General features: G+C 55.8%; 3 protein-coding genes and 1 long non-coding RNA gene across 5 annotated transcripts in view; 1 reads left to right on the top strand and 3 right to left on the bottom strand.

The window, feature by feature from the left end:
• Positions 1-19,679, top strand: part of LOC145527615 (uncharacterized) — a 70,873-nt gene that overhangs the window by 7,380 nt on the left and 43,814 nt on the right. Inside the window, exons 4-10 of one of the 2 annotated variants that reach the window (XR_014069778.1) lie at positions 251-362; positions 4,538-4,763; positions 7,002-7,259; positions 7,881-7,992; positions 12,168-12,393; positions 14,632-14,889; positions 15,511-15,622. This is a non-coding gene — a long non-coding RNA (uncharacterized LOC145527615). Of the gene's footprint in view, positions 1-250; positions 363-1,716; positions 4,764-7,001; positions 7,260-7,880; positions 7,993-12,167; positions 12,394-14,631; positions 14,890-15,510; positions 15,623-19,679 lie in introns of those variants that run through there. The other variant, XR_014069777.1, reaches the window with a different exon arrangement.
• LOC145527486 (uncharacterized) lies at positions 250-4,413 on the bottom strand. The gene is made up of 3 exons (XM_081545555.1): positions 4,003-4,413; positions 3,291-3,603; positions 250-3,039 (listed from the first exon to the last, which is right to left on the bottom strand). Exons 1-3 carry the CDS (start codon positions 4,411-4,413, stop codon positions 2,411-2,413), a joined length of 1,353 nt encoding a protein of 450 aa, XP_081401681.1. The 3' UTR covers positions 250-2,410.
• LOC145527485 (uncharacterized) lies at positions 7,880-15,191 on the bottom strand. Its single transcript, XM_081545554.1, has 3 exons — positions 11,633-15,191; positions 10,921-11,233; positions 7,880-10,669 (listed from the first exon to the last, which is right to left on the bottom strand). The coding sequence occupies exons 1-3, from the start codon at positions 12,041-12,043 to the stop codon at positions 10,041-10,043; spliced, it is 1,353 nt and encodes a 450-aa protein (XP_081401680.1). The 5' UTR covers positions 12,044-15,191; the 3' UTR covers positions 7,880-10,040.
• Positions 17,647-19,432, bottom strand: LOC145527582 (uncharacterized). Its single transcript, XM_081545692.1, has 3 exons — positions 19,263-19,432; positions 18,551-18,863; positions 17,647-18,240 (listed from the first exon to the last, which is right to left on the bottom strand). The coding sequence occupies exons 1-3, from the start codon at positions 19,395-19,397 to the stop codon at positions 17,762-17,764; spliced, it is 927 nt and encodes a 308-aa protein (XP_081401818.1). The 5' UTR covers positions 19,398-19,432; the 3' UTR covers positions 17,647-17,761.

The following is a 19,679-nucleotide window of genomic DNA, read 5'->3' as shown; positions in this document are numbered from 1 at the left end:
GGAGTATGGTCACATGACCTGGCCCTGGCCAATCGGTGCGTTCCACCTCCCTGGCCACTGTGATTGGCTCCGGGCTGGGGCAGTGCCCAATCGGGGCCCAGGGCCGGGCCTCACGTTGGAAGCCAGGGGAAGACGAGCTCTCGTCCTGCTGGGGTAGGGGAAGGGGTGGGGCCGGGGGAGGTCAGGCTCCAGCAGTGGGAGGGGCTTGAGGTCCGCCTGCGGCAGTTGGTGACGTTCCTGCTCCCCTCAGGGCAGAGCCGCCGGCCTGAGAATGAGGGCGCTGCTGAGCCCAGGGGCTGGGATGGCCCGTTGCTGCTGTGGTCCCAGAGCTCCACCCGAGACCTGAGGGAAGCCGTCTGCCCGTGAGTCCTCTCCCGCTTGTCTGTCAGCTTGTTTGAAGCATGCTGGGTTTTCTGCCCAGCTGGCTAAGGCGAGTCCCTGGAAATGCAAGGGTGTGGGTTTTGGCAGACTTCAGGGAAGACATGCCAGATGAGCCTGGGAGACTCCAGCTTAAGCTGGATTCAGGAGATATCTCTTCGGGCCAGCTAGTAATTGTAGGATAAGCCTAATGAGTCTTCACAGGATGAAGAGAGTAACGTGCCAAGGTAGCAATTGATGTCCTCATTCGAGAGGATGAAGCTGGTGCTCAGAGAAGGGGGGAACTTGGCCACAGCAAGGAGGTGTGCACCCAGACAGAACCCCCCAGATCCGGCCATTGGAGCTCAGGGAGGCCACTGGTGTGGCTTGTCCCTGTGGCAGGGCCCGAGGCAGGCAGCCCACCCTGATTCCTGCGGGGGCCTGACTTGGGAAGTGCCATCTGGTAGCTTTGAGACTCACCAAACCAAATTGCACTGGAGAGAGGAGGGACACCTTCCTTCATCCACCCCCCACCCCCGCCGGATTCCCACATACCCTGACCCCTTTCTCTCGATTTCGGAGCCATTTCCAGAGTCCCGCTCATATGACCTCATTTGAAGTGCACTGTGGACGGGCTGCCATCTGCAGCTGCTACCACAGCAGCCAAGGGCTTTAGCTCCCGACTACCTCCCTTCCTTTGGAACTTGGGGGCCCTCTACTCCCCACTTGCACACCACAGACCTTTGCTGAGGATTGTGGGGACCCTCACTCAGTTTGCAGCACGTTGTAGCCATCCCTGTCCTCCCTTGAAACTCAGCTTGTGAGCTCCTTTGGAGCAGCGTGGCCCACCTGGCTGCAACGGAAGAGACACAGCTGACAGTGAAACAACAGCTTAGATCTGAGAGCCGGAAAGCTCTGTCAAAAGGGACCTCCCTCTTCACACCGTAGAGGCTGTAGGAGCCGCCAGGCTTTCGGAACCAGTGCTGGGGCCAAAATGACTCCACAGCTGTTTTCCTTCCTGGGGAGGGTTCTGGCTCGAGCGGGAATGGCTCAAGTCTCCTAAGGTTCTGAAAGCCCACTGTGTGCAGATTCACGGTACACAGAGAGGAAAAGGTGGAGTCCTAGCCTGGAGGTGGTCACAGCTCACGGATGAGCCAGGCAGGCAGGCAGGCAGGGCATGAGAACACCTGAGCTGCCTTCATGAGTGAATGGTGTGGGGGCAGAGGAAGAGAAGCCGGTCTGCTCCCTCGTGTGGTGCCCAGGGCAGGTTGTCCCCAGAGGAAACCCTTACGACGGTGAGGACTATCACTGCTGTTTCCCAAGGGGTTCCGTCGGTGCGTGTCTTCCCCGGAGCGGTCAGGCCGTCTCTCAAGTACACTGGCCATGGGCATTGCCTCTCCTTGGAACTTCCCATGTGTTTCTCTTTTTTATGGAACAGTGATTTTCTAGAGTGGTTCTGGGCCACAAGGATGTTGGGTCATTTTCTAGCCTTCTGTCATGAAGAACGCTTTCCTGGGCATGGGGGTGGTTTGTTGTTCCAGCTCCCTTTCTTGGCTTCTTTTGGGAGCTGGTGCAACAAGAGGAGCTCAGCCTCTGCCTTCTGGCTGAGATGTCACCCTTCAAACAGCAATGCCTGCCTGGAGATAATGATGGCAGTTGCCAAAAGGGCTTCGTTTGGCACATGGTATCTTGAAAGGACGTACACCGTCCTTTCAGCTATCAAAGGCTAGTTCAAATGACATAAAAATGAGAACTCTCCAATGGAGTCTTACAGTAGGTGGAGAGTCCGAAAAACACTCCTTCAGTCATTTCGCTGAGAGTCACTGATTGGGGACACCAAGAATATAGGAAGGAATGCAGAAAGAAAAGATGAAATTGTGTTCAGGATCGGGGGGAGGGATGAACAGGGCGTGCTTGCCTTGAATCCAGGCTTTGTTGGGGGGTGGGGCATAAAGATGGAACGGGTCTGAAACTACAAAGTGGTGATGGTAACACAGTATCACCAGAGTTACACAACAGTGTTCCCAGATTGCAACAATGATGAAAAAGTTTACTAATCCCAACTTAACCAACAAAAATCCAGGAAACCATACAAAAAATAAAACATCACCAGAAAGGTGGAAACAAACCACATGCAAAGCAGTTCAGGGGAAAGGAACTCCATGTCCCCTGGGGGCAGACCGAGTTGCCGGCATCCACGGTGAGCAGACAGGGATGGAGGCTGCAGAGCCGACCGCTCCCCTGGACGTGGTGTTTCCGGTAAGGGCTCTGGGTCTCTGTCCAGAGCGGGGGCTCTTTCTCCCTGCAGGGCTGGGTGAGTCATCGTGGGCGTCTGGGTGTTGCGCGGGAGCCAGGGCAGGCTCTCCCTGCCGAGGCGGTGACTCTTCCTCTGCCTCGGGTTCTCTTGCCAAAGCCCGAGCAGGTAGAGGTGCACGTGGAGGTGGAGGTTCTCGCTGAGGGGGTGGGACATCAGTGCCTGGGGCTGGGGGTCCTGCAGGCACGGAGATCCGATCTGCCCGGTGTGCTGGCCAGTACCCAGCTGGCCTGGTGTCTCTGCGAGGGCAAGTCTCGCTTCTCCATCTGCCCTCGGTGGATCCCTGGGTCCTGCACCTGGAGCCACCACCTGTGTGGGGACAGGTCTGGGAAGTGGAGCCTGGTTCCAGTTGGAGGCCAGTGCTAGAGCTGGGGGAGAAGCAAAGTTTGCCCACAGGCCAGCCTTGGCATGTGCGTACCCCGGGACAGAAACCTTCCAAGAGGTTCCCAAAGAATACCCAGCGTCAGATGTCTTTTGGGACTGAAGTGTGCAAGATGGGGGGCGGGGGGTGTGAGGCCAGCGCTTGCTGCAGGCCCAGCAGCAGCTTTCGAGGACTCGTCCCTGTGTAGCTCAGCACCCCTCCCCACACACTCCCGTGCACCAGCCCCAGCGTCCTCACCTCTGTGCTGTGGCGTGCTGGGCTCCAGGTCCTCCTGGTGCCTCAGAGGCCGGGGTTCTCTGGACTCTGGGTCGGAGCCGGGTGTGCTGAGCTCCGTGGAAGCCTCAGATTGGGCCGCCGGCTGTATCCTGGGCGGTGTCTCGGCAGCAGGCCTTCCCCACCTCCGCGTCTCCCCCGGTGGGGCTGATGCCTCCGTGGGCACGCTGACCTGGAGCCTGCACTGGGCCTCACGGGCGGGCGGGTGGTGCTCCGACCCCTCCCTCTGGGAGCTGGATGGGGTGTCCCCGTCCTCGGCCTCATCACGTGGGAAGCTCTGCAACGACAGTGACCGTCAGCCAGCCATGCTGGGAGTTTTCCGAGCTGGGCCTGGCCAGTGGAGCCGCTGCTTCTGCCTGCTCGAACTTCTCTTCCCAGAAGGGTCAGAGACGTGTGTCTGCTCAGATCCCCACCCGGGAGGAAAGAGACCCATCTGAGGGTGTGAGGTCAGCCTGGCCGGTCGGCGCTGCCCACACTCTCCCCATCCCGCCCAGCCTGCTCTCCCCTGGGGTGTGGGCACAACTTGTCCACAGGCTTCTGACCCCACATCCGCCTGGGCTTCCTTGAGGGAGACACAGCCCGAGAAACCCGCATCCCCACACACAGGCAAAGGACCCGGTGTTTCCGGGTGGCATGGGAGAGGTGGCCTGGCCCGGCCTGGGGCTCCCCGTGTTACCTTTCTGTTTCTCCGGGCAAAGGGCCAGAGGCCTCTCGGGGGTGTCCTGAGCCAACGTCGACAGGGTGCCCACGCACACTGCCTGTGAGCTCTCCTGAGGCCCCGGCCTCTGGGCAGGGGCAAACAGCAGAACATCTTGGCAGCAAGTGATCCGGCTGGGGGCTCCTCTCCGCTCTGGAGGCCTGGATACCCGGATTGCGGGTTCTGTTGGGTTCTGTTGCCGGCAGGTGACATCATTTCCTGGGGTTCGTGCTGAGGTCCCTTCCTCAAAACTTCCCAAGGGAATCTCTGGGTTTCTGACTGCTCGACCACCCCCCTTAGGCCATGTGCAGGCACAATGACACCCACACGGCCCAGCCCACAGCCCTGGGGAGGCCTGGGTTCAGCCAGGGCCTGAGCTCCGAGGACCATGCTGCTCTCAGACCAGGCTCCTTCTTCTCATAAGTGGTGTGGCCCTGGACAAGCATATGCCCCTCAGGGTTGCCCCAGTCTCTCCATCTGCAGAGTGGGGGTCATTCTCCCATCTGCTTCCTAGGTCTGTCGGCCTACGAGCAGCTCCATGCCTTTCCACCTGGGGCCGATATCACGTGGAGCTCGTGCGCTGAGACTTCAGAAAGAAAGATTCCATCCAGGGCTGACACAGCACAGAATGGGGCAGAACGAGGCCTGGATGCGCCGTGGAACCCAGGAAAAGGCACTCCCCCTCCTGACTGTTTTGAGACCCCGCATCCAAGTTGGAGGACCGAAAGGAAGACTCGAAGGTCTCCCTCTCTTATAGAAAAGAGTAGCCAACTTTCTGGTCCTCTGTTTCCATTGAGATTCTGTTCAAGGGTCCCAGCTCGGCTTCTGCGGGTGGCTGAGCTTCTAATGGCTCCCTGCGTTCTTGTCTTTTCCTCTCCAAACCTTCCGTCCTTTTCCCCCTTCTGGGGTGGAAGGGCGCTGTCATTGCTTCTACCTTCGAGACAGATTGAGGAATAGTCTGGACCATCGACTCCTTTCCTCTCTTTGGTTCCGTGTCTCTCTCTGGCTGTGTCCCTCTCTTTTCCTTTCTCAATTCCGTCTGTGTCTTCCTCTTTCTCTCTCGTGTGTGGATGGATGGATGGATGCTAGGGATGCACATGTATATGATTAGATGAGGGTTATGTTTTAGGGATAGGTTAGAGGGAGAGAAAGGCTTTAGGTCAGAGTTGGTCATGGGGGAAGGGTCAAGGGTGGTGGTGGTGTTTCTTGGAATCTGAGTGCTGTGCATTCTTCGTCTCTTTCCATATGAACCCCTTCTCAGATACACCACTTGCAAGGAGTCTCTCGTGTTCCGTTTCCTATCTTTTGCATTTGTGAATGCTTAGCCTCTCTGTTGTGAATAGGTTCCATTGGATGGAAACCCAGTGGTGTACTTCGTTTACCTCTTTCCCTTACTTGAAGAGACCCATTTCGACCTCCGCCCAGCAAATGGCAAGGAGACTCTGATGTTAAGGAGCCTTTGACCTACGCTTCTTTCTAGCTATCTCATGACATCAGTCTTTAGGGTGAGGTTTTTCCCCGATATTGAGGTGGTATGAGATCAAACCCAATAGCGTTCTTCAGATGTAGCTGTCTGGTTTTCCCATGGACATTGATTGAAGAGGCTTTCTTGTTCCCATTTGGATATTCTCACCGTCTGTGTCAGAGATGAGTTGACCATGGATGCTGGGGTTTGTTTCTGGACCCTCAACTTTATTCCATCGATCTGGATCTGTGTGTGTTGTTGTATTCCCAATAGCATACTGTCCTGCTGCTGCTGCTGCGGCTAAGTCACTTCAGTCGTGTCTGACTCTGCAAGACCCCATGGCCTGTAGCCTACCAGGCTCCTCCGTCCAGGACATTTTCCAGGCAAGAGTACTGGAGTGGGTCGCCATTGCCTTCTCCGATACTCTCCTGAGGATCCTAGTTTGGTCGTCTAATTTCCTTTCACACAACCTTGGATGTCCGTATCGGGGCTTTTTCGTCGGATTGTATTGACAATGTAGGCTCTTTTCTGTTTCCGTACCCCTTTTGCAATTCTTTGTTCGGTGCGAAAATGCATTGGCATTTTGGGAGGAATAGCATGGAAGCTGTGGATTGCCATGTGGGGCTGTGACATGATTTTCCCAGTAGGAATTCTTTCAAGCCCTGAGCACAGCTTCTCTTTCCAGTGATTGGTGTGGGCTTGATCTTCCTCCTTCCATCTCTCGCCGTTTTGTGAGAACAGGTCCATCCTTCCCTTCTGGGGTAGATGGACTCGTGGATATCACTTCAGTGAATGGCATTGTCAGTGGGGGTGATAATTCCCTTCTCATTGGAAGACTTTGCTGTGAGTATTAGAAATGCAAGTGACTTCTCTTCCCCTTCCTCCCTGTCCATGTCTCAGAGCCACCGGGAAACAGAGGCCTCATCCACGGTCACACAGGCCTGAGGGGGTGCAACTAGACTGTTGTTTCTTCAGGCCCTCAGTGCTGGACATCATCCGGGATACTCTGTGTGTGTCTTCCTCCGTCTGGTGTCCCTTCAGACCTTTCCCTAGTTTTCACAGGCTTGTTGTGTTGGCGTTCTTTGTCTGTTTGGAGACACATCCTTGATAAGCTTTGTGTTTCCACTCATTCGTCTCGCGATGTATGACCTGTCTTTTGCTTTTGTAATGAGGTCTTTCCCACAGTAGATATCTTTGATTTTGCAAAGTCCACTGTATTCTCTGGGTTTTTTTTTGTGGACTGCCTTTTAGTTTTGTGTGTGAAGACTCAAAGCACGTGTCCGGTTTCTGCTCATTGTTCTTCTAGATTTGTGACAAGTTTTCATGGAAAGTTTGTCTAGGGATAACTGGAAGTGAACTCGGTGTAAGGTGTCAAGTCTCCATCTCCATTCATGTCATCCCCTGCAGTTTCCAATTCCCTGTTCCTGAGTGGTTTTGGAGATCTTGTGGGAAGGTTGGTTGCATTGGAGTTTGCATTTCCACCTTGATTCGATTCACACTGTTCTGCCCTCAGGGACACTGTCAAGGGGGAGTGAGGAGCAGCCTGCACTTCCAGCAGTGACCACACGGTGGGGCGAGTGCTGCTCTCCCCTCTGGGAGCCCCAGGCCACAGGCATCCCAGTGAGGAGCCAGCTCTGTGCTCAGCTGAAAGGAGTTAGTCTCTCAGGAGCCTCGGAGCCCTTGCCTTTGGATCACCCAGGGTGGGCATTTACTGGGACAGAAAAAATTGCCCTGAATTCCATGGACGGAAGAGCCTGGCTGTGTAGAGTTGGTGAGTTGCCGTGAATCAGACACAACTGAGGACACAAAAATTCAATAGATTAAAACACATTTTGGGGGTGGGGGGGAGTGAAAGTGGGTGATGTGGGTTTTTTTGTCTTATATAATAGCCAAGGGAAATCTAGTTTAAACCTAAATTCACATAGATGGGAAAGGTATAGCTCTCCGTCACCCTATTTAAAAAAAAAAAAAAAAACTACTAAACTTTTCTGAAAGTTTATTTAGTAGCTTCCTTGAGCAGTTTATTGTGGAGCATTTTTTTTTTCTGTGACATTGGCCTCATTAAAAATTATGGTTTGCCTTTAGTGGATAATTTTGTTCATTGGTTTCTTAGAGAACCTTGGTAATCTTTGAGTTTCCTGGGGAGTATGGTCACATGACCTGGCCCTGGCCAATCGGTGCGTTCCACCTCCCTGGCCACTGTGATTGGCTCCGGGCTGGGGCAGTGCCCAATCGGGGCCCAGGGCCGGGCCTCACGTTGGAAGCCAGGGGAAGACGAGCTCTCGTCCTGCTGGGGTAGGGGAAGGGGTGGGGCCGGGGGAGGTCAGGCTCCAGCAGTGGGAGGGGCTTGAGGTCCGCCTGCGGCAGTTGGTGACGTTCCTGCTCCCCTCAGGGCAGAGCCGCCGGCCTGAGAATGAGGGCGCTGCTGAGCCCAGGGGCTGGGATGGCCCGTTGCTGCTGTGGTCCCAGAGCTCCACCCGAGACCTGAGGGAAGCCGTCTGCCCGTGAGTCCTCTCCCGCTTGTCTGTCAGCTTGTTTGAAGCATGCTGGGTTTTCTGCCCAGCTGGCTAAGGCGAGTCCCTGGAAATGCAAGGGTGTGGGTTTTGGCAGACTTCAGGGAAGACATGCCAGATGAGCCTGGGAGACTCCAGCTTAAGCTGGATTCAGGAGATATCTCTTCGGGCCAGCTAGTAATTGTAGGATAAGCCTAATGAGTCTTCACAGGATGAAGAGAGTAACGTGCCAAGGTAGCAATTGATGTCCTCATTCGAGAGGATGAAGCTGGTGCTCAGAGAAGGGGGGAACTTGGCCACAGCAAGGAGGTGTGCACCCAGACAGAACCCCCCAGATCCGGCCATTGGAGCTCAGGGAGGCCACTGGTGTGGCTTGTCCCTGTGGCAGGGCCCGAGGCAGGCAGCCCACCCTGATTCCTGCGGGGGCCTGACTTGGGAAGTGCCATCTGGTAGCTTTGAGACTCACCAAACCAAATTGCACTGGAGAGAGGAGGGACACCTTCCTTCATCCACCCCCCACCCCCGCCGGATTCCCACATACCCTGACCCCTTTCTCTCGATTTCGGAGCCATTTCCAGAGTCCCGCTCATATGACCTCATTTGAAGTGCACTGTGGACGGGCTGCCATCTGCAGCTGCTACCACAGCAGCCAAGGGCTTTAGCTCCCGACTACCTCCCTTCCTTTGGAACTTGGGGGCCCTCTACTCCCCACTTGCACACCACAGACCTTTGCTGAGGATTGTGGGGACCCTCACTCAGTTTGCAGCACGTTGTAGCCATCCCTGTCCTCCCTTGAAACTCAGCTTGTGAGCTCCTTTGGAGCAGCGTGGCCCACCTGGCTGCAACGGAAGAGACACAGCTGACAGTGAAACAACAGCTTAGATCTGAGAGCCGGAAAGCTCTGTCAAAAGGGACCTCCCTCTTCACACCGTAGAGGCTGTAGGAGCCGCCAGGCTTTCGGAACCAGTGCTGGGGCCAAAATGACTCCACAGCTGTTTTCCTTCCTGGGGAGGGTTCTGGCTCGAGCGGGAATGGCTCAAGTCTCCTAAGGTTCTGAAAGCCCACTGTGTGCAGATTCACGGTACACAGAGAGGAAAAGGTGGAGTCCTAGCCTGGAGGTGGTCACAGCTCACGGATGAGCCAGGCAGGCAGGCAGGCAGGGCATGAGAACACCTGAGCTGCCTTCATGAGTGAATGGTGTGGGGGCAGAGGAAGAGAAGCCGGTCTGCTCCCTCGTGTGGTGCCCAGGGCAGGTTGTCCCCAGAGGAAACCCTTACGACGGTGAGGACTATCACTGCTGTTTCCCAAGGGGTTCCGTCGGTGCGTGTCTTCCCCGGAGCGGTCAGGCCGTCTCTCAAGTACACTGGCCATGGGCATTGCCTCTCCTTGGAACTTCCCATGTGTTTCTCTTTTTTATGGAACAGTGATTTTCTAGAGTGGTTCTGGGCCACAAGGATGTTGGGTCATTTTCTAGCCTTCTGTCATGAAGAACGCTTTCCTGGGCATGGGGGTGGTTTGTTGTTCCAGCTCCCTTTCTTGGCTTCTTTTGGGAGCTGGTGCAACAAGAGGAGCTCAGCCTCTGCCTTCTGGCTGAGATGTCACCCTTCAAACAGCAATGCCTGCCTGGAGATAATGATGGCAGTTGCCAAAAGGGCTTCGTTTGGCACATGGTATCTTGAAAGGACGTACACCGTCCTTTCAGCTATCAAAGGCTAGTTCAAATGACATAAAAATGAGAACTCTCCAATGGAGTCTTACAGTAGGTGGAGAGTCCGAAAAACACTCCTTCAGTCATTTCGCTGAGAGTCACTGATTGGGGACACCAAGAATATAGGAAGGAATGCAGAAAGAAAAGATGAAATTGTGTTCAGGATCGGGGGGAGGGATGAACAGGGCGTGCTTGCCTTGAATCCAGGCTTTGTTGGGGGGTGGGGCATAAAGATGGAACGGGTCTGAAACTACAAAGTGGTGATGGTAACACAGTATCACCAGAGTTACACAACAGTGTTCCCAGATTGCAACAATGATGAAAAAGTTTACTAATCCCAACTTAACCAACAAAAATCCAGGAAACCATACAAAAAATAAAACATCACCAGAAAGGTGGAAACAAACCACATGCAAAGCAGTTCAGGGGAAAGGAACTCCATGTCCCCTGGGGGCAGACCGAGTTGCCGGCATCCACGGTGAGCAGACAGGGATGGAGGCTGCAGAGCCGACCGCTCCCCTGGACGTGGTGTTTCCGGTAAGGGCTCTGGGTCTCTGTCCAGAGCGGGGGCTCTTTCTCCCTGCAGGGCTGGGTGAGTCATCGTGGGCGTCTGGGTGTTGCGCGGGAGCCAGGGCAGGCTCTCCCTGCCGAGGCGGTGACTCTTCCTCTGCCTCGGGTTCTCTTGCCAAAGCCCGAGCAGGTAGAGGTGCACGTGGAGGTGGAGGTTCTCGCTGAGGGGGTGGGACATCAGTGCCTGGGGCTGGGGGTCCTGCAGGCACGGAGATCCGATCTGCCCGGTGTGCTGGCCAGTACCCAGCTGGCCTGGTGTCTCTGCGAGGGCAAGTCTCGCTTCTCCATCTGCCCTCGGTGGATCCCTGGGTCCTGCACCTGGAGCCACCACCTGTGTGGGGACAGGTCTGGGAAGTGGAGCCTGGTTCCAGTTGGAGGCCAGTGCTAGAGCTGGGGGAGAAGCAAAGTTTGCCCACAGGCCAGCCTTGGCATGTGCGTACCCCGGGACAGAAACCTTCCAAGAGGTTCCCAAAGAATACCCAGCGTCAGATGTCTTTTGGGACTGAAGTGTGCAAGATGGGGGGCGGGGGGTGTGAGGCCAGCGCTTGCTGCAGGCCCAGCAGCAGCTTTCGAGGACTCGTCCCTGTGTAGCTCAGCACCCCTCCCCACACACTCCCGTGCACCAGCCCCAGCGTCCTCACCTCTGTGCTGTGGCGTGCTGGGCTCCAGGTCCTCCTGGTGCCTCAGAGGCCGGGGTTCTCTGGACTCTGGGTCGGAGCCGGGTGTGCTGAGCTCCGTGGAAGCCTCAGATTGGGCCGCCGGCTGTATCCTGGGCGGTGTCTCGGCAGCAGGCCTTCCCCACCTCCGCGTCTCCCCCGGTGGGGCTGATGCCTCCGTGGGCACGCTGACCTGGAGCCTGCACTGGGCCTCACGGGCGGGCGGGTGGTGCTCCGACCCCTCCCTCTGGGAGCTGGATGGGGTGTCCCCGTCCTCGGCCTCATCACGTGGGAAGCTCTGCAACGACAGTGACCGTCAGCCAGCCATGCTGGGAGTTTTCCGAGCTGGGCCTGGCCAGTGGAGCCGCTGCTTCTGCCTGCTCGAACTTCTCTTCCCAGAAGGGTCAGAGACGTGTGTCTGCTCAGATCCCCACCCGGGAGGAAAGAGACCCATCTGAGGGTGTGAGGTCAGCCTGGCCGGTCGGCGCTGCCCACACTCTCCCCATCCCGCCCAGCCTGCTCTCCCCTGGGGTGTGGGCACAACTTGTCCACAGGCTTCTGACCCCACATCCGCCTGGGCTTCCTTGAGGGAGACACAGCCCGAGAAACCCGCATCCCCACACACAGGCAAAGGACCCGGTGTTTCCGGGTGGCATGGGAGAGGTGGCCTGGCCCGGCCTGGGGCTCCCCGTGTTACCTTTCTGTTTCTCCGGGCAAAGGGCCAGAGGCCTCTCGGGGGTGTCCTGAGCCAACGTCGACAGGGTGCCCACGCACACTGCCTGTGAGCTCTCCTGAGGCCCCGGCCTCTGGGCAGGGGCAAACAGCAGAACATCTTGGCAGCAAGTGATCCGGCTGGGGGCTCCTCTCCGCTCTGGAGGCCTGGATACCCGGATTGCGGGTTCTGTTGGGTTCTGTTGCCGGCAGGTGACATCATTTCCTGGGGTTCGTGCTGAGGTCCCTTCCTCAAAACTTCCCAAGGGAATCTCTGGGTTTCTGACTGCTCGACCACCCCCCTTAGGCCATGTGCAGGCACAATGACACCCACACGGCCCAGCCCACAGCCCTGGGGAGGCCTGGGTTCAGCCAGGGCCTGAGCTCCGAGGACCATGCTGCTCTCAGACCAGGCTCCTTCTTCTCATAAGTGGTGTGGCCCTGGACAAGCATATGCCCCTCAGGGTTGCCCCAGTCTCTCCATCTGCAGAGTGGGGGTCATTCTCCCATCTGCTTCCTAGGTCTGTCGGCCTACGAGCAGCTCCATGCCTTTCCACCTGGGGCCGATATCACGTGGAGCTCGTGCGCTGAGACTTCAGAAAGAAAGATTCCATCCAGGGCTGACACAGCACAGAATGGGGCAGAACGAGGCCTGGATGCGCCGTGGAACCCAGGAAAAGGCACTCCCCCTCCTGACTGTTTTGAGACCCCGCATCCAAGTTGGAGGACCGAAAGGAAGACTCGAAGGTCTCCCTCTCTTATAGAAAAGAGTAGCCAACTTTCTGGTCCTCTGTTTCCATTGAGATTCTGTTCAAGGGTCCCAGCTCGGCTTCTGCGGGTGGCTGAGCTTCTAATGGCTCCCTGCGTTCTTGTCTTTTCCTCTCCAAACCTTCCGTCCTTTTCCCCCTTCTGGGGTGGAAGGGCGCTGTCATTGCTTCTACCTTCGAGACAGATTGAGGAATAGTCTGGACCATCGACTCCTTTCCTCTCTTTGGTTCCGTGTCTCTCTCTGGCTGTGTCCCTCTCTTTTCCTTTCTCAATTCCGTCTGTGTCTTCCTCTTTCTCTCTCGTGTGTGGATGGATGGATGGATGCTAGGGATGCACATGTATATGATTAGATGAGGGTTATGTTTTAGGGATAGGTTAGAGGGAGAGAAAGGCTTTAGGTCAGAGTTGGTCATGGGGGAAGGGTCAAGGGTGGTGGTGGTGTTTCTTGGAATCTGAGTGCTGTGCATTCTTCGTCTCTTTCCATATGAACCCCTTCTCAGATACACCACTTGCAAGGAGTCTCTCGTGTTCCGTTTCCTATCTTTTGCATTTGTGAATGCTTAGCCTCTCTGTTGTGAATAGGTTCCATTGGATGGAAACCCAGTGGTGTACTTCGTTTACCTCTTTCCCTTACTTGAAGAGACCCATTTCGACCTCCGCCCAGCAAATGGCAAGGAGACTCTGATGTTAAGGAGCCTTTGACCTACGCTTCTTTCTAGCTATCTCATGACATCAGTCTTTAGGGTGAGGTTTTTCCCCGATATTGAGGTGGTATGAGATCAAACCCAATAGCGTTCTTCAGATGTAGCTGTCTGGTTTTCCCATGGACATTGATTGAAGAGGCTTTCTTGTTCCCATTTGGATATTCTCACCGTCTGTGTCAGAGATGAGTTGACCATGGATGCTGGGGTTTGTTTCTGGACCCTCAACTTTATTCCATCGATCTGGATCTGTGTGTGTTGTTGTATTCCCAATAGCATACTGTCCTGCTGCTGCTGCTGCGGCTAAGTCACTTCAGTCGTGTCTGACTCTGCAAGACCCCATGGCCTGTAGCCTACCAGGCTCCTCCGTCCAGGACATTTTCCAGGCAAGAGTACTGGAGTGGGTCGCCATTGCCTTCTCCGATACTCTCCTGAGGATCCTAGTTTGGTCGTCTAATTTCCTTTCACACAACCTTGGATGTCCGTATCGGGGCTTTTTCGTCGGATTGTATTGACAATGTAGGCTCTTTTCTGTTTCCGTACCCCTTTTGCAATTCTTTGTTCGGTGCGAAAATGCATTGGCATTTTGGGAGGAATAGCATGGAAGCTGTGGATTGCCATGTGGGGCTGTGACATGATTTTCCCAGTAGGAATTCTTTCAAGCCCTGAGCACAGCTTCTCTTTCCAGTGATTGGTGTGGGCTTGATCTTCCTCCTTCCATCTCTCGCCGTTTTGTGAGAACAGGTCCATCCTTCCCTTCTGGGGTAGATGGACTCGTGGATATCACTTCAGTGAATGGCATTGTCAGTGGGGGTGATAATTCCCTTCTCATTGGAAGACTTTGCTGTGAGTATTAGAAATGCAAGTGACTTCTCTTCCCCTTCCTCCCTGTCCATGTCTCAGAGCCACCGGGAAACAGAGGCCTCATCCACGGTCACACAGGCCTGAGGGGGTGCAACTAGACTGTTGTTTCTTCAGGCCCTCAGTGCTGGACATCATCCGGGATACTCTGTGTGTGTCTTCCTCCGTCTGGTGTCCCTTCAGACCTTTCCCTAGTTTTCACAGGCTTGTTGTGTTGGCGTTCTTTGTCTGTTTGGAGACACATCCTTGATAAGCTTTGTGTTTCCACTCATTCGTCTCGCGATGTATGACCTGTCTTTTGCTTTTGTAATGAGGTCTTTCCCACAGTAGATATCTTTGATTTTGCAAAGTCCACTGTATTCTCTGGGTTTTTTTTTGTGGACTGCCTTTTAGTTTTGTGTGTGAAGACTCAAAGCACGTGTCCGGTTTCTGCTCATTGTTCTTCTAGATTTGTGACAAGTTTTCATGGAAAGTTTGTCTAGGGATAACTGGAAGTGAACTCGGTGTAAGGTGTCAAGTCTCCATCTCCATTCATGTCATCCCCTGCAGTTTCCAATTCCCTGTTCCTGAGTGGTTTTGGAGATCTTGTGGGAAGGTTGGTTGCATTGGAGTTTGCATTTCCACCTTGATTCGATTCACACTGTTCTGCCCTCAGGGACACTGTCAAGGGGGAGTGAGGAGCAGCCTGCACTTCCAGCAGTGACCACACGGTGGGGCGAGTGCTGCTCTCCCCTCTGGGAGCCCCAGGCCACAGGCATCCCAGTGAGGAGCCAGCTCTGTGCTCAGCTGAAAGGAGTTAGTCTCTCAGGAGCCTCGGAGCCCTTGCCTTTGGATCACCCAGGGTGGGCATTTACTGGGACAGAAAAAATTGCCCTGAATTCCATGGACGGAAGAGCCTGGCTGTGTAGAGTTGGTGAGTTGCCGTGAATCAGACACAACTGAGGACACAAAAATTCAATAGATTAAAACACATTTTGGGGGTGGGGGGGAGTGAAAGTGGGTGATGTGGGTTTTTTTGTCTTATATAATAGCCAAGGGAAATCTAGTTTAAACCTAAATTCACATAGATGGGAAAGGTATAGCTCTCCGTCACCCTATTTAAAAAAAAAAAAAAAAACTACTAAACTTTTCTGAAAGTTTATTTAGTAGCTTCCTTGAGCAGTTTATTGTGGAGCATTTTTTTTTTCTGTGACATTGGCCTCATTAAAAATTATGGTTTGCCTTTAGTGGATAATTTTGTTCATTGGTTTCTTAGAGAACCTTGGTAATCTTTGAGTTTCCTGGGGAGTATGGTCACATGACCTGGCCCTGGCCAATCGGTGCGTTCCACCTCCCTGGCCACTGTGATTGGCTCCGGGCTGGGGCAGTGCCCAATCGGGGCCCAGGGCCGGGCCTCACGTTGGAAGCCAGGGGAAGACGAGCTCTCGTCCTGCTGGGGTAGGGGAAGGGGTGGGGCCGGGGGAGGTCAGGCTCCAGCAGTGGGAGGGGCTTGAGGTCCGCCTGCGGCAGTTGGTGACGTTCCTGCTCCCCTCAGGGCAGAGCCGCCGGCCTGAGAATGAGGGCGCTGCTGAGCCCAGGGGCTGGGATGGCCCGTTGCTGCTGTGGTCCCAGAGCTCCACCCGAGACCTGAGGGAAGCCGTCTGCCCGTGAGTCCTCTCCCGCTTGTCTGTCAGCTTGTTTGAAGCATGCTGGGTTTTCTGCCCAGCTGGCTAAGGCGAGTCCCTGGAAATGCAAGGGTGTGGGTTTTGGCAGACTTCAGGGAAGACATGCCAGATGAGCCTGGGAGACTCCAGCTTAAGCTGGATTCAGGAGATATCTCTTCGGGCCAGCTAGTAATTGTAGGATAAGCCTAATGAGTCTTCACAGGATGAAGAGAGTAACGTGCCAAGGTAGCAATTGATGTCCTCATTCGAGAGGATGAAGCTGGTGCTCAGAGAAGGGGGGAACTTGGCCACAGCAAGGAGGTGTGCACCCAGACAGAACCCCCCAGATCCGGCCATTGGAGCTCAGGGAGGCCACTGGTGTGGCTTGTCCCTGTGGCAGGGCCCGAGGCAGGCAGCCCACCCTGATTCCTGCGGGGGCCTGACTTGGGAAGTGCCATCTGGTAGCTTTGAGACTCACCAAACCAAATTGCACTGGAGAGAGGAGGGACACCTTCCTTCATCCACCCCCCACCCCCGCCGGATTCCCACATACCCTGACCCCTTTCTCTCGATTTCGGAGCCATTTCCAGAGTCCCGCTCATATGACCTCATTTGAAGTGCACTGTGGACGGGCTGCCATCTGCAGCTGCTACCACAGCAGCCAAGGGCTTTAGCTCCCGACTACCTCCCTTCCTTTGGAACTTGGGGGCCCTCTACTCCCCACTTGCACACCACAGACCTTTGCTGAGGATTGTGGGGACCCTCACTCAGTTTGCAGCACGTTGTAGCCATCCCTGTCCTCCCTTGAAACTCAGCTTGTGAGCTCCTTTGGAGCAGCGTGGCCCACCTGGCTGCAACGGAAGAGACACAGCTGACAGTGAAACAACAGCTTAGATCTGAGAGCCGGAAAGCTCTGTCAAAAGGGACCTCCCTCTTCACACCGTAGAGGCTGTAGGAGCCGCCAGGCTTTCGGAACCAGTGCTGGGGCCAAAATGACTCCACAGCTGTTTTCCTTCCTGGGGAGGGTTCTGGCTCGAGCGGGAATGGCTCAAGTCTCCTAAGGTTCTGAAAGCCCACTGTGTGCAGATTCACGGTACACAGAGAGGAAAAGGTGGAGTCCTAGCCTGGAGGTGGTCACAGCTCACGGATGAGCCAGGCAGGCAGGCAGGCAGGGCATGAGAACACCTGAGCTGCCTTCATGAGTGAATGGTGTGGGGGCAGAGGAAGAGAAGCCGGTCTGCTCCCTCGTGTGGTGCCCAGGGCAGGTTGTCCCCAGAGGAAACCCTTACGACGGTGAGGACTATCACTGCTGTTTCCCAAGGGGTTCCGTCGGTGCGTGTCTTCCCCGGAGCGGTCAGGCCGTCTCTCAAGTACACTGGCCATGGGCATTGCCTCTCCTTGGAACTTCCCATGTGTTTCTCTTTTTTATGGAACAGTGATTTTCTAGAGTGGTTCTGGGCCACAAGGATGTTGGGTCATTTTCTAGCCTTCTGTCATGAAGAACGCTTTCCTGGGCATGGGGGTGGTTTGTTGTTCCAGCTCCCTTTCTTGGCTTCTTTTGGGAGCTGGTGCAACAAGAGGAGCTCAGCCTCTGCCTTCTGGCTGAGATGTCACCCTTCAAACAGCAATGCCTGCCTGGAGATAATGATGGCAGTTGCCAAAAGGGCTTCGTTTGGCACATGGTATCTTGAAAGGACGTACACCGTCCTTTCAGCTATCAAAGGCTAGTTCAAATGACATAAAAATGAGAACTCTCCAATGGAGTCTTACAGTAGGTGGAGAGTCCGAAAAACACTCCTTCAGTCATTTCGCTGAGAGTCACTGATTGGGGACACCAAGAATATAGGAAGGAATGCAGAAAGAAAAGATGAAATTGTGTTCAGGATCGGGGGGAGGGATGAACAGGGCGTGCTTGCCTTGAATCCAGGCTTTGTTGGGGGGTGGGGCATAAAGATGGAACGGGTCTGAAACTACAAAGTGGTGATGGTAACACAGTATCACCAGAGTTACACAACAGTGTTCCCAGATTGCAACAATGATGAAAAAGTTTACTAATCCCAACTTAACCAACAAAAATCCAGGAAACCATACAAAAAATAAAACATCACCAGAAAGGTGGAAACAAACCACATGCAAAGCAGTTCAGGGGAAAGGAACTCCATGTCCCCTGGGGGCAGACCGAGTTGCCGGCATCCACGGTGAGCAGACAGGGATGGAGGCTGCAGAGCCGACCGCTCCCCTGGACGTGGTGTTTCCGGTAAGGGCTCTGGGTCTCTGTCCAGAGCGGGGGCTCTTTCTCCCTGCAGGGCTGGGTGAGTCATCGTGGGCGTCTGGGTGTTGCACGGGAGCCAGGGCAGGCTCTCCCTGCCGAGGCGGTGACTCTTCCTCTGCCTCGGGTTCTCTTGCCAAAGCCCGAGCAGGTAGAGGTGCACGTGGAGGTGGAGGTTCTCGCTGAGGGGGTGGGACATCAGTGCCTGGGGCTGGGGGTCCTGCAGGCACGGAGATCCGATCTGCCCGGTGTGCTGGCCAGTACCCAGCTGGCCTGGTGTCTCTGCGAGGGCAAGTCTCGCTTCTCCATCTGCCCTCGGTGGATCCCTGGGTCCTGCACCTGGAGCCACCACCTGTGTGGGGACAGGTCTGGGAAGTGGAGCCTGGTTCCAGTTGGAGGCCAGTGCTAGAGCTGGGGGAGAAGCAAAGTTTGCCCACAGGCCAGCCTTGGCATGTGCGTACCCCGGGACAGAAACCTTCCAAGAGGTTCCCAAAGAATACCCAGCGTCAGATGTCTTTTGGGACTGAAGTGTGCAAGATGGGGGGCGGGGGGTGTGAGGCCAGCGCTTGCTGCAGGCCCAGCAGCAGCTTTCGAGGACTCGTCCCTGTGTAGCTCAGCACCCCTCCCCACACACTCCCGTGCACCAGCCCCAGCGTCCTCACCTCTGTGCTGTGGCGTGCTGGGCTCCAGGTCCTCCTGGTGCCTCAGAGGCCGGGGTTCTCTGGACTCTGGGTCGGAGCCGGGTGTGCTGAGCTCCGTGGAAGCCTCAGACTGGGCCGCCGGCTGTATCCTGGGCGGTGTCTCGGCAGCAGGCCTTCCCCACCTCCGCGTCTCCCCCGGTGGGGCTGATGCCTCCGTGGGCACGCTGACCTGGAGCCTGCACTGGGCCTCACGGGCGGGCGGGTGGTGCTCCGACCCCTCCCTCTGGGAGCTGGATGGGGTGTCCCCGTCCTCGGCCTCATCACGTGGGAAGCTCTGCAACGACAGTGACCGTCAGCCAGCCATGCTGGGAGTTTTCCGAGCTGGGCCTGGCCAGTGGAGCCACTGCTTCTGCCTGCTCGAACTTCTCTTCCCAGAAGGGTCAGAGACGTGTGTCTGCTCAGATCCCCACCCGGGAGGAAAGAGACCCATCTGAGGGTGTGAGGTCAGCCTGGCCGGTCGGCGCTGCCCACACTCTCCCCATCCCGCCCAGCCTGCTCTCCCCTGGGGTGTGGGCACAACTTGTCCACAGGCTTCTGACCCCACATCCGCCTGGGCTTCCTTGAGGGAGACACAGCCCGAGAAACCCGCATCCCCACACACAGGCAAAGGACCCGGTGTTTCCGGGTGGCATGGGAGAGGTGGCCTGGCCCGGCCTGGGGCTCCCCGTGTTACCTTTCTGTTTCTCCGGGCAAAGGGCCAGAGGCCTCTCGGGGGTGTCCTGAGCCAACGTCGACAGGGTGCCCACTCACACTGCCTGTGAGCTCTCCTGAGGCCCCGGCCTCTGGGCAGGGGCAAACAGCAGAACATCTTGGCAGCAAGTGATCCGGCTGGGGGCTCCTCTCCGCTCTGGAGGCCTGGATACCCGGATTGCGGGTTCTGTTGGGTTCTGTTGCCGGCAGGTGACATCATTTCCTGGGGTTCGTGCTGAGGTCCCTTCCTCAAAACTTCCCAAGGGAATCTCTGGGTTTCTGACTGCTCGACCACCCCCCTTAGGCCATGTGCAGGCACAATGACACCCACACGGCCCAGCCCACAGCCCTGGGGAGGCCTGGGTTCAGCCAGGGCCTGAGCTCCGAGGACCATGCTGCT

The sequence above is a fragment of the Giraffa tippelskirchi genome, chromosome 11 (genome assembly GCF_054371585.1).
Source record: "Giraffa tippelskirchi isolate mGirTip1 chromosome 11, T2T-mGirTip1v1.2.pri, whole genome shotgun sequence".
NCBI classification, from domain to species: Eukaryota; Metazoa; Chordata; class Mammalia; order Artiodactyla; family Giraffidae; genus Giraffa; species Giraffa tippelskirchi.
The sequence above is the reverse complement of the archived record's forward strand: the minus strand, read 5'-3'. Positions and strand labels throughout refer to the sequence as shown.

Coding starts and splice junctions, on each gene's coding strand:
- LOC145527486 (XM_081545555.1), bottom strand. CDS start 4,413: ATGGTCCTCGGAGCTCAGGCCCTGGCTGAACCCAGGCCTCCCCAGGGC. Junction 3,604..4,002: donor TTGCCCGGAGAAACAGAAAG/GTAACACGGGGA, acceptor CTGTCGTTGCAG/AGCTTCCCACGTGATGAGGC. Junction 3,040..3,290: donor CAGCACGCCACAGCACAGAG/GTGAGGACGCTG, acceptor CTTCTCCCCCAG/CTCTAGCACTGGCCTCCAAC.
- LOC145527485 (XM_081545554.1), bottom strand. CDS start 12,043: ATGGTCCTCGGAGCTCAGGCCCTGGCTGAACCCAGGCCTCCCCAGGGC. Junction 11,234..11,632: donor TTGCCCGGAGAAACAGAAAG/GTAACACGGGGA, acceptor CTGTCGTTGCAG/AGCTTCCCACGTGATGAGGC. Junction 10,670..10,920: donor CAGCACGCCACAGCACAGAG/GTGAGGACGCTG, acceptor CTTCTCCCCCAG/CTCTAGCACTGGCCTCCAAC.
- LOC145527582 (XM_081545692.1), bottom strand. CDS start 19,397: ATGTTCTGCTGTTTGCCCCTGCCCAGAGGCCGGGGCCTCAGGAGAGCT. Junction 18,864..19,262: donor TTGCCCGGAGAAACAGAAAG/GTAACACGGGGA, acceptor CTGTCGTTGCAG/AGCTTCCCACGTGATGAGGC. Junction 18,241..18,550: donor CAGCACGCCACAGCACAGAG/GTGAGGACGCTG, acceptor GTCCCCACACAG/GTGGTGGCTCCAGGTGCAGG.